Source organism: Lissotriton vulgaris, chromosome 2_2 (assembly GCF_964263255.1).
Source record: "Lissotriton vulgaris chromosome 2_2, aLisVul1.2, whole genome shotgun sequence".
Classification (NCBI taxonomy): domain Eukaryota; kingdom Metazoa; phylum Chordata; class Amphibia; order Caudata; family Salamandridae; genus Lissotriton; species Lissotriton vulgaris.
This window is the reverse complement of record NC_141688.1, coordinates 332,190,058-332,206,330: the sequence shown is the minus strand read 5'-3', so window position 1 is coordinate 332,206,330 and position 16,273 is coordinate 332,190,058. Positions and strand designations below refer to the sequence as shown.

The 16,273-nt window shown below is 48.3% G+C and overlaps 1 protein-coding gene across 2 annotated transcripts in view; it reads left to right on the top strand.

The window, feature by feature from the left end:
* Nucleotides 1-16,273, top strand: part of FNBP4 (formin binding protein 4) — a 247,377-nt gene that overhangs the window by 40,445 nt on the left and 190,659 nt on the right. For both annotated transcript variants that reach the window (XM_086959754.1, XM_086959755.1), the window contains exons 7-9: nt 5,941-6,055; nt 6,467-6,787; nt 7,597-7,807. In XM_086959754.1, coding sequence (XP_086815880.1) covers nt 5,941-6,055; nt 6,467-6,787; nt 7,597-7,807 — 647 coding nt within the window. The remainder of the gene's footprint in view (nt 1-5,940; nt 6,056-6,466; nt 6,788-7,596; nt 7,808-16,273) is intronic.

The window sequence follows — 16,273 nt, the reverse complement described above, 5'->3', positions numbered from 1 at the left end:
TGCAATTTAAGGACACTTCCGGATGGACTAGGATGGAACCTTTTTAAAATAGGACACTTCTCGAGTCAAGACCCACGGGAGCACCGGAATACTCGTGTTACCTCACCCAGGGAAGCCGGGTGCATAGGTGTCTTTTCGCATCGGGTTTCGTCGTCGTTTTCTATGGAGAGCTGCAAAGAAGTTCTGCAGGCGACAAGAGGAAAAGTGTCCGGGTGGATCCAAGGGTGGTTTGAATATCTGAAGAACCTGAAAGCAGAGGGGACAGAGTCTGGGTCACTAGCCAGTGACCAGGATGGAACCAGGCGATGTCGCGTTGATTCAGGTGAAGCTTGTCTCTGCAGCCACGAGGACCAGGAGGTGTCGACGATGACCAGGCGCTGGATTCAAGCTGTCCCACGACTGATCTAGTTGACTGCGGTGTCTGTATCCAGATTGGACCCAACAAGCCTTGACAACCGCATCCCACGCAGGATGTCGAGTTTGGCTCTGTTGCAGACCAGCAAGGTCTGTGGCGCTTCTCCTTTGCAGGGAAGCTGGACAACCAGGAAAGCACGTTAAATTCAAAGGACGGTCTTCAGGGGGCTCACAAGCCAACGGGCAAGGAACCGGAAAGACACGTCTAGCTCAAGGAGTGCGGGGGCCTGGGCTTCGGTGCATATTGTTCTCGGGATGGGGCTTCTCGTACCCCAATGCACAACTTAATGAGGCTTCAGGAAAGGAGTGCAGATAGCAAAATGCAGGATGTCCAGGAGTTTCGGTCCCACGACTCTTGTGTCCGCCACGTCTCAGCTTTGCTGTGGATGTGGGTCGGGGTCAGAAGTCAAAGTCCGTGTCCTGTGTCGCAGATTCTTCGGGATCCAGCGGGAGCCTCGAAAATGCAGACCGGCAAAGTTGCTGTTGGTGCCTGTTTGAACAGAGTGGTCACTCCTTGACCACAAGGGAGATGTTTTCCGTCTTCCAGTTGAAATGGAATGTCGAAGGTCCAGGATATGTCTTTCAAAGATTCGTCCAGGGTAATCTAAAGTCCTAGGGACACAGCTCCTATACTTATACTAAGGATATGGCCTGGACTACCAGGCTAGGTCCCTCCTATGGGTGAACCTAAGAAGGGGGTGGTTACACCCCTTTCCCTTTGTCCAGTTTCACGCCAGAGCTGGGGCTGTTTCCCAGCAACCGGTTTGAACCAGGCTATGCATGGAGCACCTTGTGTGCCCCAGGCAGTGTTTGGAAAAGCATCTTTCAATTCAACCCACCCTGCCCCAATACACTACAGGTTGTCTGGGGAGGTGCTAGCACCTCCCTCGACTGGAAACCTATTGTCCAGGCCTCCCTTGCTGGAGTTTCGTCCAGCAGCTGGAGGTCAGACTCAGGTCTGTGGCAGCAGCATCCATTTTGTGATGCTGAGGCTCTGTTTAACTTTAACCGGGTAAAGCAGTAACTACATGTCTTCTCCCTCTAGAAGGGTGGAATACTATCCCCGCCGCCAGGACTGGCTGGGGGGTAGTATTCTAAAGTGTTTGACACCTTACACGACATGTTTTGATAAAGCCAAACCAAAGTTGGCATTAATTGTGGGGATTCTAATGCACTGAAGAGTATATGGTATGGCTATATCATAGAACAGCTATAAGGAGATGGTTCCGAAAGCTGCAGAGGGGATCTGCTCGTCGAGGTCTGCCATAGGAGTGACTTATAGGTATATATGTGCCTATATAGGTATATGGATATAGGTATTCTATATCAAAGTAAGGGGTGATTACACCACCGTACCCAGGCTGTGTGAACAGACCTGTGGTGTCACTTTGGAAGGCAAACCAGGGGTGGCATAATACATGCTGCAGCCCCTGGTAGACCTTGGATGCACCTATGCCTTGGGTACCTATGGTACACTTTACAGGTGTCACAAGAGTGTCCCAGTAATCAATCTGGTATGTACCTCAAGTGCATGGTATCAATTTAGAGAGAGAACAGCTGGGCTGTGGGTCTGATTGGCAGGCCCACAGCCACACTAATGTCAAACCAGTGAATCACAGCAAAAAGTGGGGGTGACCATAGGAAGCAGACCCTACTCTCCTACACAAACACTCCTGTGTTTAGTGAACTCTGTCGAGTTTCCAGCCCTGTTTGGCTTCGCTGACACTTACAATCTCAAGAAATAAAGCCAAATATTGTAGGGTTATACCTGCTCATGCAGATAATGCCCACACATGGGATATAGCGCACTCTGCCTTAGGGCTGGTAAGGCCAGCTAGAGGGGTGACTTACTTATATCTTAGGCAGTTCTAGCTGGCATGTCACACAGGCAGTGTGCCATGTCGACTTTGTCGGCGCCATGCATGATGCAGTTTCAGTCTGCTGGGCCTAGGTGAGTGGTCCCTAGGGACTCTCTTCCGTTCCAATGCTCTAGGTACCGTTTACTAGAAATTTACAGGGGCCCTGAAGGGCCAATTATGGAATAGTTTTACAAACTTAACACTGGTACTGGACAACTGGGCAGCAGGAGCCCACTACTCCACAATCAAAGTTGCATCAAAGCCGGGCAAAAAGTGGGGGTATTACACAAACTAATTTCTCACACCTGGGGTCACTACACCCCCTAGATGGAAGCTTGTTGTGGGGAATGGGCATTACCCTGTTCCAGAGTTCCTAGTTTCACAACAGCCAAGATTGTTGAATCCTAATTTCAGTGTTCACTTCAGGTGGCTGACATTAGGGGTGTGACTAGCCTGCAGGTGTAACACGCCTCCTTACATAGCTTTTTTCTTGCCTGTCCTGGTGCCAAATGGGCCTCAGGGCAGGGGGTAACATCTCCAAGGTCTGGGGAAAGCCAGGCTTGCATATCGAAGGTGGTGGGCTCTTTGAAGCGCCCTGCCGTGACGTGCTAATTTACTGACCATCCTCCTGGAGGCAGTGTAAACACCTCCTGCCAGAGCAGGCATGATTTCTGACCTCTGAGAGTGCTGGTTCTCACTCCTAGGGGTCAGAAACTGGTCTATGGTGGCAGGCGGGGCAGGACTAGGCAGCCCAAGGCTAGATGGGTTCAGGGGGAACCTCTAAGTGCATGTGTTAAAATAAATCGATCACTGGAATCAATGTGAGTTTATTAATACGAGGTGTTGGTACCAAACACCATAGGTTTCAGTGAGTCTATTATGTAACTGGAGATCTCGTTTTGCCCAGTGCAGCCCTTAAGATGGCTTCCCTGCTCACTTGTATTATCCAGCAGTGCAGCTAGCCCAACTTTAAGAAACAATAATCAGGAATGTTTATTTGTACTCACTGGTGTGCGCTTTTAGGGTTTAGAGCACATACAGTGGGTGCTGGACGGCAGCGTCAGTGTGCCGTCCCTAAACTAGTACCTAAAGCATCTAAAAGTATAGGTGAACCTGGAGAAACGAATCCTGTGTTGGATATGACAAAATATGCATGTCAAATTATGGCGGTGAGGTGGTTGCTAAACATGCGTCGCTGTACTTGGAACTATTCCATTTTATAAGCTAAACCATGAATATAGGGGTAGGTAAAAAACAAAACACTTTGGGCCATAAATAGGTAATCTATATTTACCGATTCTTAAATACCGAATTTTACCGATTCGGTATTTAAGAATCTGTAAATAGTATGTAGGTAAAAATTCAGTAAATTTTACCGAATCGGTAATATTCGGTATTTAAGAATCTGTATTTAGCGATTCGGTAATTCCAATTCGTTCCTATTGGCCTGGAGACCCAAAGGAATGAATGGGAAGCCACTCACCATTACCGATTCGGAAATAGGGGGAACATATTCAAGGGTGGCAGGGTGTCACATAGACACCCTCTTGCACCCATGAATCGTGCATGTACGTACATGTGGCACATGTGGCATCCTGCAGGGTGAAATCATCATCACCATCCACCAACCGCCTGTAGGTCTCGATTTCTGCCTCCAGCTTCATCTTAATGTTGAGTAGGGACTGGTACTCGGACTGCCGCTGAAGGTCGTTGCGCACATGGGTGAGATCTTCCTCCAGCCGCAAGAGGATGTTGTTGATCTGATCCACCTACATTGCATAGCGCCCCTCTGTGTCTCTAAGGCTGTTCCTATTATCCTTAATCTTCCACCTACACCTTATCCATTTCAGCCAAGTAGCAGCCGCACGTGTCCACTAATTTTAATAATGCCCCTTTCAATCAAAGCTAGTTTATAAAGCACGACACTGTCACTCCTAGGGGTATCGTGGCACTGTCTCTTCGAGTCGGGTATGAGTCTCTGAAGTCCGCCAGCGATGGGGTTGTGCCAAGCTGGAGGGGAAGGTCGTTCTAGGTCTTGGCAGAGATGTAGGAGGTGCTGCCACCACTGTTGCTGCAATGGATGAGGGGGGGGGGTGTGCGCGAGTGAAGGGCAGGTGTCTAGTGGGTTGGTGGAAAGGTTGAGGTAGGCAGGTCCTAGGGCGGAGGGCTCTGCAGGTGTGTGTGCGGAATTTGCACTGGCATCTTTTCTGGATGGGGAGCCAGTGGAGGTCTCGGTGGGGGCGATGTGGGTTTGTTTGGGGAGGTCCAGGGTTAGCCTGGCTGCAGCGTTCTGTATGGTCTGGAGTCTTCTGAGGAGGAGTGGCGATGAAGACATAGAGGGCTTTGCCGTAGTCAAGGCTGCTGGTGATGAGGGCTTAGTGACACTTTCTGGTGTTGGTTGAGATCCATCTCCATATTCTGCGGAGTATGTGGAAGCAGCAGAAGGAGACTGCATTGACTTGTCGTTTTGTGGTCCGGTGGCTGTCGAGTGTGATGCAGATGTTGCGTGCATGGATTGTCAGTGTGGGTCAGAGTTCCTCAGGGCACCAGCTGTGGTTCTATGTTGGAGTTGAGTTGGAGGCAGTGGTCTCTCATCCATTTGGCTCAGTTGGTTATGGCGGGATCCTCGGTGAGAGAGGATCAGTTCAGTGTAGTTTGTGTAGGAGATTGTCTGGAATCTGACGACATCGACGCGGTGGGCATCATCTAGATGTTGAACATGTTGGGGCTGATGGATGGTCCTTGTGGTGCGCTGCATATTAGGTCTTTGGGTGCAAAGGTGAAGGGAGGCAGTCTGATGCTCTGAGTGCGTCCTGTAAGGAAGGAGGCGATGCACTTGAGGGCGTCTTATTGTATGCTTATGTTGTAGAGTCTGTTGATGGGATTATGGGAGACTGTGGAACGCCGCAGAGATGTAGTGGAGGATCAGGTCCATTGTTTCTCCATGAACAAGGAGAGTTCTGATGCTAGTCCACTTCCATGTTTCTACCCCTACTCAAACAACTACTCCATGCATGAAGTTGATCAGGTCACCACTTAAAACCCCAGATGTGATCAGTAGTTTCAGCTGTGCAGCACGTCTATACGAGGCTTGAGAATAGTGACAACTAAGGCTTCAACCGTCCATAGGAGAATGCACTTTACAACCAAGGTTTAAAATTCTCATGAACACCAGTTGCAAGAACCCATCATGTTTTTTTTAATAGTTTTTTTCAATATGGAAATTACCTGTGGGTCATTTCCCCTCTGGTGCCAAGTTTGGAATCTCGTTCAAAAGCATGTAAATCCTCGATCACTGATGGGCCAATGTTACAGATGAGGAACTTTTGTGTTACTCATTCTTGGGACGGTCTCCGATTCATTCCGGAGTATGGTCTATAGAAATCTCAAGACCACACGCGCGCCTAACCTTACTTTTATAAAGGACCATCTAAGCACCCTAAACATTATATCTTCCTTCGGTCTCACTCAACGAGATAGGTTTTGCGTTGCACCTTAATATGTTGCTTTTACAAAAGGTTCTGTAGATGTGCTCTGATTTGCATTTATTAGTTGTATAAGTAACTTTACTGATTGTATAGCGCTCTGATATCCGCCAGGATCTTGTTCGCGCTCTATTAAACTTTATAAATAAATAATTCCTCTGCTCCTTATTTGTTCCTTCTAGTTCTGCACTGGGAGAAGCTGAGCAGAGTTACCCGATGTTGGACCTCCAGCCACATGATCTGAATGACGTTGCGAAGACTGCAGGGACTGTGAGCTTCGATAAGGAGAGCAAGAAGGTCAGCACCTTTTTGGCAGACCTGGCCCAGAACCCATTCTGTACAGCCTTCCTTAGAAGAGATGGCTGCTTCTTATGGTGTGAGGTCACTTCCCTGTCTGCTCTGGTATTGTTTTCCCTTCTAGCTCCCTGAAGGGTGGGGTGGTGGTGGGGGTGGTTCGTCTGTTGGTGCCAGTATAATGGTTGTGCTCTAAATCCACTCTTTTCGCCTCTACCTGACTTGCTCTGAACTATCTCACTCTGAAGGGGTTTCCAGGGTTCAGCAGCAAATTGTCATTAGTGCAAAGAGTACAACTTGGATCCTGTAATAGCCCCCTTCCTCGTCAGCCCCCTCCACCCAGTTTCCCTCGCCATTCTATGCTAGTGTGTAAGGCTGGTTGAATCTTCAAACGTGCATCGCTTTCTTTTCCAGGAGCTGAATGAAGCCGTCCAGGCCATTTCGAGTCTTGAAGAGGAGAAAGTAGGAGTGGCTGCTTCTCTCCTCGCGCCACTTCTTCCGGAGAATGTGAAGGAGGAGGAGCAGCGATGGCGGATGAGACTTCTAGCTAAAGAGGATGTACCCCTCGGGGCAGAAGAGGATGACGAGGAAGTCCCGGAAAGGATGCCTCTGGTATCCAGTGAATATCTCGAGGAGACCTCCAGGGATGATGTCTGCAGTACTGTGCAGTCTGGCGAAAGTGATGAGGAAGAGCAAGACACCCTTGAGCTGGAGATGGTTTTGGAAAGAAAGAAGGTATGGATTATTTTTAATGTGGATCTGTCTCTTGACTTTGGAAGCTGGAACTAGTTTGACTTCCCCTTGCTAGGGATTCTGAACCAGCGTCTATTGCCTCTGACTTTGGGAGCCCTACCCCAATGCTCTAGTGTCTCTTGCTCCTGACTGGCCTGAATTTCCCTTGTCTCCTGCCCCTCATTGTTGGAATCCGTATCTGCTGCCTGGAAGGCAGGATCTATTCAGCATCTTCTGCCTGCTGACTGGGCGAACCTACCCCAGAGTCTTCTGCTTTTGACTTGGGGTAAGGGACCTGCTTTGGTCATGAGTAGTGACTCTTAACTGAAGAAATGCACCCCCTTGTTTTTTGCCACTGGCTGGTTGGACCTAGGCATGTCCCATCTTTGCCCCCCCTTCTCCCCCCCTCCCCCCCTCCTCAAACTTGACTGGTGAATTAGTCTTGATAGAATCTACTGCCATGTCTGCTGACTCGTAGCCTAAAGATTTTGTGGCCAGCTGAAACCCGTCACACGACTGTGGTGTATTGTCTGTCCCCAATCTGCTAATTAGAATCTGGAACCTGTTTTACTGCTTTCTGTTTGATTGTTTTCTCTTTTTACTTCCCATTATCTCTATATCCCCAAAACCCATCTCTTGCTGACTTGACTGACTGGAAGAAGTTTGGTAAAGATTTTCTAAACCCATTCTTCCCCAGGCCCTTAACTAGTTCTAGTTATACACCTTTGTGCAATGGCCATGTGACAGCAGAGCCAAATTGGATACATTTAATAGATCATAGGAACACTCTGCTAACTAAGTGCTCTTTGCAGGCGGAGCTGCGAGCCCTCGAAGAGGGAGATGGCAGTGCTGGGGGCTCAAGTCCCTGCTCCGATGGAAGCCAGTCGGCCTCGCGGGATGGCATAACTGGACTGACACCAGTTAAGTCTAAGTGGAAGATCTTTGTTCCAGCAGCGAGTCCAGAATCAAACAGCCGAAGTTCCAGCAAGACCGGCAGGGAGACTCCTGAACATTTGGAAAATGGTAATGTGCTGCTTCTGTTCAAGGCTTGGAAGAGACTAGGTCAGTTTCCTGGAGGGTGGAGGTGGTATCCGAGATAGTAGGGGATGTTTCAATTCCCTTCCAAACCCTACCTTCAACTCCCTTGGATTACTGACTCTTGTGTTCAGGACCTCAGTATCTTCTTCTAGTTCGTTCTCATTTAATCAGAGCTGGGGACGGAGTTAATGGAGCTGGACTAGAATGGAGGGGTGAAATTGCAGGGTGGCACTGGTGGAGGAGACTGCAGCGAGAGCAAAGGGGTGGGAAATGAAATGAAAAAGATATTTAATAAAGCGCACTGCGGCCGAGCGGCTTCTTGGCGCTGGGGACCTGGTCAGGGCTCAGAGGGGATCTGGGGAACCCAAGAAGGAAAAGCCTGGGTGAAAAGGAAGGTTTTGAGGGCCTTTCGGAAATGGGTATAGATGGGGATGGAGCGGATGTGAAGTGGAAGACTGTTCCAGAATTGGGGGGCCAGAACAGAGAGACGAGTGCCACCAGTTCTGGATTTGCAGAAACTGGGAATGTGCAAAAGAGAGAGAGAAGAAGAGCGAAGGGTGCGGCTGGGGGCGTGGGATGAGATTAGGGAGGAAATATAAACAGGGGCAGAGAGGGATTGAGCTCGAAAGGCAAAGCAGGCTAATTTAAAGAGAGATCTGAAGCGGATAGGGAGCCAGTGAAGGGATTTAAGAACAGGAGTAATGTGAGAGGATTTGGGAAGGGAAAAGATGAGGCGAGCAGCTTGGTTTTGAATGGCCTGTAGACGTCGAGACTCGTAGGCAGGGATGCCCACGTACAGGCCATTCCCATAGTCCAGTCGAGAGATGACTAAAGCCAAGACTATGGTTTTGAGTGCGTCAGTGGTGAAAAAACGCGAGATTTTCCGGATGAGGCGGAGGGATAAGAAGCAGGAGGACACAACAGAGCTAATCTGACTGTGCATTGTTAAGTCAGAACTAACTTTGATGCTGAGGGTGCGAACAGAGGGGGAAGGTGTGGGAGGGGGACCAAAAGAGAGGGGCCAGTGTGCTGGGGACCAAGGATTAGATGTGCCACCCGTGAGGACAAGTTCCGTCTTGTCGGGGTTGAGCTTAAGATGGTTAGCGCTCATCCACTCGCAAATGAAAATTAAGGTGCAACTGAACTTGGGGAGAGAATCACGAGAGGAAGAAAGATCAAAGACGAGCTGGAGGTCATCTGCGTAGTTATACACCGAGACCTCCAGCTCAAGAAGAGAAGTGACAAGGGGACGGATGTAAAGATTAAAGAGAAGAGGGGAAAGAGAGGATCCCTGGGGAACACCGCAGGTGACCGGACGGGGGGGGAGGGGGCAGAAAAACCGGAGAGGTGAACCGTCTGGTACCTATCCCGAAGAAAGAACGCTAGCCAAGAGAAGGCCGCGCCCTGAATGCCCGCTGCGCTGACACGTTCGAGGAGAATGGAAATATCGACCGTGTCAAACGCAGCAGACAGATTGAGAAGGACCAGGGCTTGGGGGAGGTTGGAATCTGCCTTCCCCTTGAGTTCATCCAGAACCGCGAGAACCACTGCCTCCGTAGAATGGCCTGGGCGAAAGCCCGCTTGGTGGGAGGCTAAAAGGCCATTGTCCTCGATATAGGAGGAGAGGCAAGAGGTGACATGGGTCTCGAGGATCTTAGCTAAATAGGGGAGGAGGGAGATGGAAGGGAAGGATCCAGACCGGGTTTTTTGAGAATGGGGAGAACAACGGCGGATTTAAATGATGAGGGAACAGAGCCAGAGGCCAAAGAAGAATTAAGCTAAGTGAGCGGGGGAGCAGAAGAGTTAGTGAAAAGGGTTTTAAGAATGCGCGCCGGTGCACAGTCCATAGGGGAGCCAGATTTAACTTTGAGCAGGTAGTTGTGAAATAGGTCGGGAGAAATGGGGGGAAAAGTGACGAAAGAGGAAGAAGAGGGAGTAACAGAGCAGGTAGGGATGGGTTGGGGCACCATCGGAGCACCAGGTACATTGTATTGAAGTCTAGAAGCTGGCACGGGCAGCAGACTTGATATGGAGCAGCTTAGGAGATGGCACTGGGAAGTAGGCACTCTCCGGGTGATATTATGGGAGAAGGAATGGGGAGGTGTTAGCGGTGGGAGAGCCTGGGATGGGTTAGCCATCAAGGCTACGTTTTTCAAGTAGCAAGCTGACCCTAGTGGATGCTGCCCTGCAGAAGGAATTAATGACCATAAATGCCCCCCCCCCCTTTTTTACTCCTCAAATAAAAAATAGAATAATCAGTAAACAGCGAGGAACATTTGTGAGATTTTCGGTACTGTTAAAGCCGGTGGATCATAATGCTCCTGCACTTTCCTGCGGCAGCCTGAAGCAGTGATACCACATGCCTCCGAACGTGCTAGCACCATCGGATGTTGCGCTGCATATCCTCTTTTGGGGAACAATTTTCTTACTGTTTAATTCTTTTAAAAAATTTTTATACCTAAAGTACTCACTGAATGTTGATGTTGTCGCGTGCTAATTAATGCTTTCTTAATCAGTGTTCAAGGCTTGTGTGCTGTAGATGCACATGCTTTGCATACTCCTGCCGTCTAGTGTTGGGTCCTGATGTTTGCAAGTTGTTTTTCTTCGAAGAAGTCTTTCCCGTCACGAGGTAAGGTGACTCCTTTCGGTGATCATGGGCATCGACTTCATTGTTAAATTGTTTTCTATCCTCCATCCGGTTTGGACGTGTATCGCAGAGTGTATTGATACTGTTAATCCGGATCCCTCGGTAAGCAATTCACTCTACCCTCATCGGTATTGTTTCGATCATGTTTTCCACCTTCAGGATGTCAAATTTGGAAAAACCTTCATTATTCAGTTGGGAAACCGCGGCATTCGGGCCTAGCACATTTTCCTCTATCTACTTCTACTCAAAGATCCACCATAGTCTTTTGCTGAATGAACAACTCCATTTCCATTCTGTCCTTGGTGCCTTTCCAAATACTCGCATACCGACCTTCATATGGTCTGTAACCTCTGTCTTTCCCCAGAGCATAAAGAGGAATACTGCAACGCTTGTTGGTTGTTTCGATCCAAAAAGACTGTACGGGACTGTCTAGTTCGACAAAGAGAAATGTAGTGGCAGAGAACACCCCTCATATCTTCAGAGAAGATATAGAGGAAGAAGAAATGGTTGGTAGCGGAAGAGGCCTTCATCCAGGACTCAGATTCAGCGTTGGGAATCGAACTAGAGTCCTGCAACATTCCAGCTGAACAGGGTGTCGTGAGTAACAAAATCCCTTTGCTCACCAAACCCTCTCCAACCAAACAAAAGGCTTTTGAGCTACCAATGCCAACGGGGCGGGATAGGCACCAAGACTCTGATTCCAACGCCCGCCTTCTGTCTCGGCAACGAGACAGCAAGTCAAGTCTTCCGGCTCGGGCCGAGATTATACCCCCTTCAATTCCGAAACATTTGAGACCAAAGAGAACAAGCATTGGCATAGCCAATAGGTCTCGCTTTTGGGACCTTATAAGTATTTAGTTATCCAGCACAATACCCTTGGTGCAACATCATCAAGTGTTGCGTGGCTAAACACTTATATGGTCCCAAATGTGAGACCTATTATCTATGCCAATGCTTGTTATAAAAAGCAGCATTTAAAGCCAATTTAAGTCTGAACAGCCGATGTTCAGCCGAGGGCGGGATTCAAACCAGATGGTACACGGGTGGCAAGTGTAGCACCATGGAACATCACCTCCCTGAAAGCTTGGCTTATTTTTGGCGCGAGGCCCCCAGAAGCCCACGAGCTGAGCCACAGCCACGAGTCTAGCTCCAGCCTGGGGAGAGAGGGAGGGAGAGAGGGAGGGAGGGAGGGAGAGGAGCAGGGGTGACAGCAAAGGAAGAGATAGTCACTGTATGAAAAGTGCCTTGAACCGAGATTATGCGAGAGAGTAGTAAAGAGACTGGAAGAGACAATGAGATAGTTGAAGCTGAGAAAGACAGTTACGAAGTGTAGGAACAGAGAGAAATGATGACAGCGACTGGGAGAAGGGCTGAAGGGCTGGGAGTGACGGCCCTGTGACAGTGTGAATGTGATGCGGGTTGACAGGCGCAGCTCGTGCTCAGGCCTGGGATGATATTCCTGCCATTTGCTGCTATGATGGTGCAGGGGAGGGAGTGCAGAGTCAGTGCGATGGCCGCAAAGCAGTCCGTGCAAGGAGGGCCACGGAGGCACAGCAAAAAGTGATGGCAGAAGATAACGGGAGGCAGTGAGACTGGATACATGCTGTACTCAAGAGCATTGTGATGCAATGCACCCAAATGCAAACCTATTTCCACTGGAAGATAAATGTATTTATTTTTTTATTTTATTTATTTTAAAAGTTTTATATAGCGCGAACAAGATCTTTGCAGATAACAGAGCGCTTTACACAGGTAAAAATGGGTGGTAGAGTGGGTACACGAGGGAACATAGTATGGAGGGTAAGGTAAGGCAAGGTAGGTCAATGCAGTAGTACAAATAAGAGGGGAGAAGAACAATCAGTTAGTTCAATATTACAGGTAAAACATAAGTGCAAAGGGATCAAACAAACAAATAGTATAGTTCGACGCAGAGTCTTAAAAATCAAAGTAGTAGTTCAAGTGTATTTAGCCAGGAGGATAGCTTTAACTTCTTTCTTAAAAAGGTGAGTGGATGATATGAGCCTGGTTTCTGGAGGAAGTGAGTTCCAAATCCTAGGCGCCATTCCTGAGAAGGAGCGTTTGTAAGTTTTTTTCCTTCCGGAATCTTCATGGCTTCAGCAGAAGCAGCGGAAATTGTCAGCTTTTGGACCCGCTGGAAATTGTCAGCTTTTGATTGAGGTAGCCGGGTGATTTCAAGTGTATAGCCTTGTGCGTCATGCAGGCGATTTTCATATGTATTTTGGCTTCAAAAGGCAGCCAGTTCAGGGATTTAAAGTCCGGGGAGATAGAGTTTTTTAGATCCAGTGATGAGTCTCGCTGCCACGTTTAGTGAAGCTCTCAGGGGTGCAGTTGTTGTTAGGGGGAGACCGCAGAGGGCGACGCTGCCATATTCTATTCGAGGGATGACTAGTGCTTGTACTGCGGTTTGGAAGTCTTTGCCTGGGAGGAAGGGTTTAAGCTTCCTCAAGGTATTTATTTGGAAGTTGGCTCCCTTAGTAGCCTTGCTGATATGCTGCTGCATGTTGAGATTGGCGTCAAGTGTTATGCCTAAAGATTTTGCTGAGTCCACGATGGTCGGTTGTACATTGAGTGCAGTACGGTGCTTAAGCCAGGTTTGAGTGGTAGAGATTTTCGCGGGAGATGAGATCAGAAGGAACTCAGTTTTCATAGCGTTGAGTTTGAGGTGGTTATCAGCCAGCCAGGATTGGGTGCTTCTGATCGTTGAGTCCAGGCGCATAATGTCCTTGGGGGATTGTAATTTGAGATATAGTTGAGTGTCATCGGCGTACATGTGAAAATGTACATTGGATGCTTGTAGCAAGGCGGTGAGAGGTTCCATAACTAGGTTGAACAAGGTAGGGGATAGGCAGGATCCTTGGGACACCTAACGATACAGGTATTGGAGCGGACATAAAGTGTTGCTCTTGAATTTTTGAGATCGGTTGTGTAGAAAGGAGGTGAACCACTGAAGAACAGTTCCAGAGAGACCCATTATTGTGTTTAGGAGATCGAGTAAGTTCTCATGTTTCACAGTGTCAAATGCTGAAGAGAGATCAAGGAGGATCAGGAGGCATGTCTCATTTTGATCTAACATTTGGAGGGCGTCGTCAATTATGTGAGTCATAGCAGTTTCGGTACTGTGCCCTGCTCGGAAGCCAGATTGATGAGGGTTGAGGAGATCAAACTGTTCTATGTGCTTTGTCAATTGTAGTTGAACGCATTTTTCCAATAGTTTGGCGAGAGTGGGAATGTTGGTAATCGGCCGGTAGTTGTTCAGATCAGTGGGGTCAGCTGTTGGTTTCTTTAGTAAAGGTGTAACTTGTCCAACTTTGAGGGAGTCAGGGATGGTTCCTTGATGAAGTGAACTATTAATAATTTTAGTCCAGAGTGGGAGGAGCAGAGGGGTGAAGTCTTTGACAGCGTTAGCAGGAAGAGGGTCAGTGAGGTGATTGGATGGTTTCAGGGTGCTGAGAATACTGTCAATTTCTTCTTCAGAGTAAGTGTCAAAGGATGACCATGTCGCATTGTTTTTTGGATCATTGGGTGTTATGAGGTGGGGTTTGGAATAAAGGCTTGCGTCAATGCGGAGATCGTTCCTAATGTCAGTTTTTTGGTTAAAGAAAGTAGCGAAATCTTCACAGGAAGGTGTATTGCCCATAGTGTCTCCTGCTTGGGGTTGTTCCTTGGATTGTGATCGGATTAGCTCGAACAGTTTTCTTGGACGGTTTTTTGCTTGGTCGAGCTGGAGTCTGAAGAACTGAATACAAAATAAAGGAAGTAGCACCTATTTTAGAACGGAAGTAATGAGTACATGGATAAACTAAAGAGAAGAGACAGTACATGGCATTCAAGGCAGAATGGTGTGCTTATTTAGAACTTTTATAAAGCATTAAGTATTGGCTTACAATTGCTTCAGTCGTAATGGGTTTAGCACATGGACAAAATGGCAGTGACCAGGGTTATGAGTTCAGTCAGGCAGGGTCTGATATTCACAGATTGAGACATCCAAGCTGTACAAATTGCAAATAAAAATCCAGCCTACACAGTTTGGATTTGCTATGATTTGTGGTAGAGCCCGCCTACACATTCTACAGGCCTAGTATTTGTGAAGAGCTTGGGGTTTCATGTCGAAGCAATCAATAACTGTCAAGGAGTTTTAAGGCTACATGGCATTTTGTAAGTAATGTTAATCTGTTACAAAATAACATACAGGCTTAGTAGAGCACAGATCTCTTTTGCAGGTTTCAGTGGGTATAGTTGAGTTTCTGTAACTGGATTGCATGCAGTGGTTGGCTGATGGCACAATGGAGTGATTTGAGAATGAGCTTTTGCCTTCTTGCTTTATGGAATGGTCAGATTGGTGTTATTTAAAAGATCTAGAGACAGAAGATGTCTGGTACTTGTGGTAATCCTCATTTCCTTTAGACTCTGCATGTGTTACATTCAAGCTAGTGGCAAATGGTGTCTACATTTTCAGCAAACATGTGGAGTTTTTTCCTGTTCTGAGGGGGACGCCACCAGTTGAGGAAAAAATGGAACAAGAAAGGGTGAAAGTAACCGGTATGAAGATAACCAGTGAGTACATGGCGAAAGATCCGGTGCTTGAAAGCCATGCACTGTTGATTTCCTACCGTAGGAAGTCCAGCCCCCTACATGTTGGAGGTTCTGCCTGTGGTGAGTAGCAGTGTGCGGTTGCTGAGAAGCCGTGGTTTAACCACTGCCACTCATGGACTAGAGTGAAAGTGGCCATGAAACTCGGCGCATGGCATAGGTGCTCAAGTTTACGAACTGCTTACTCAGTTACGTACCAAGGCTCCAACATCAAACGCGGTGCGCTCGAAGACTGCATCTAAATACACATGCAATTAACTGTGTGTTAATGTGCTCAGTATCAAAAGAGAGCGTACCGGGCTCAACGGTCATGCTGAATGCTTACCAGCAATCGGTCAGCCATAACCTCAAAATCGCGGTGCCGATGTTACCAAAGTGTTAGACCTGTCAGCCCTAGGGTGGTCTTTCCCTGTGATATTTTTTTTTTGCCCTTGCCTCATTTTTCCCACCTTCTTTTTGTTGGCCCATAGGGCTTCGGGCACCTTTTCATAGCTAATCTGTGTTAGGGTGCAGGTGCTCTCTACTTCAAACATGGTTGCCACTGGCCCCTGCTACTGCAGCGTGGTCTTTTAGTAGCACCCTAGTTGCCAGGGGTTGGCTGGAACCCCATACAATGTTGCAATGCCAGCCACCCAGCCCCTGTCCATAGGTAGAGTGGGGAAGCTCCTGGAACCTTCCAGAAGAAAGGCGGAGTTAGGTTTCCCGTCTTAGAGAGTGGTCACCTGACCTGGGCATACTTAAGCAAGGGAGGGAACTTTTTCTAGTCAGTTGGGGCATCACTGACCTGGGGAACCCACGCAGGAGTTTTAGGCGGGAGGGCCTAGTTAGGAACCTATGCTACTGGGAGTGACAGGATTTAGGTGCTGCCTCTTAAGCTGGGTGAGGTGTCCTAAGCTAGCCCCCTGATCTGGCCCAGTGGTAGGGAACCCCAGGGTCCATCTGCAGTGACTGAGGAAAAAACTCATCAAGCCTTCAACTCAACACCCCCCCCCCCCCCTCAACTTCAAGTATTCAGCATCCAAGGGCACAGAACCATCCAAGCGCCAAGAAGTCTACTTTCCTATGACCAGAGATTGCTGGGGGATCGACCAGGTACTGGACTTGTGCTGCCCCTGCGCACCCCCTGCCTGCATTGGGGGTCTGACAGCCCCAGCTGTCTCCCCCCTGATTGACTCTCTCTGCCTGCCATTCTG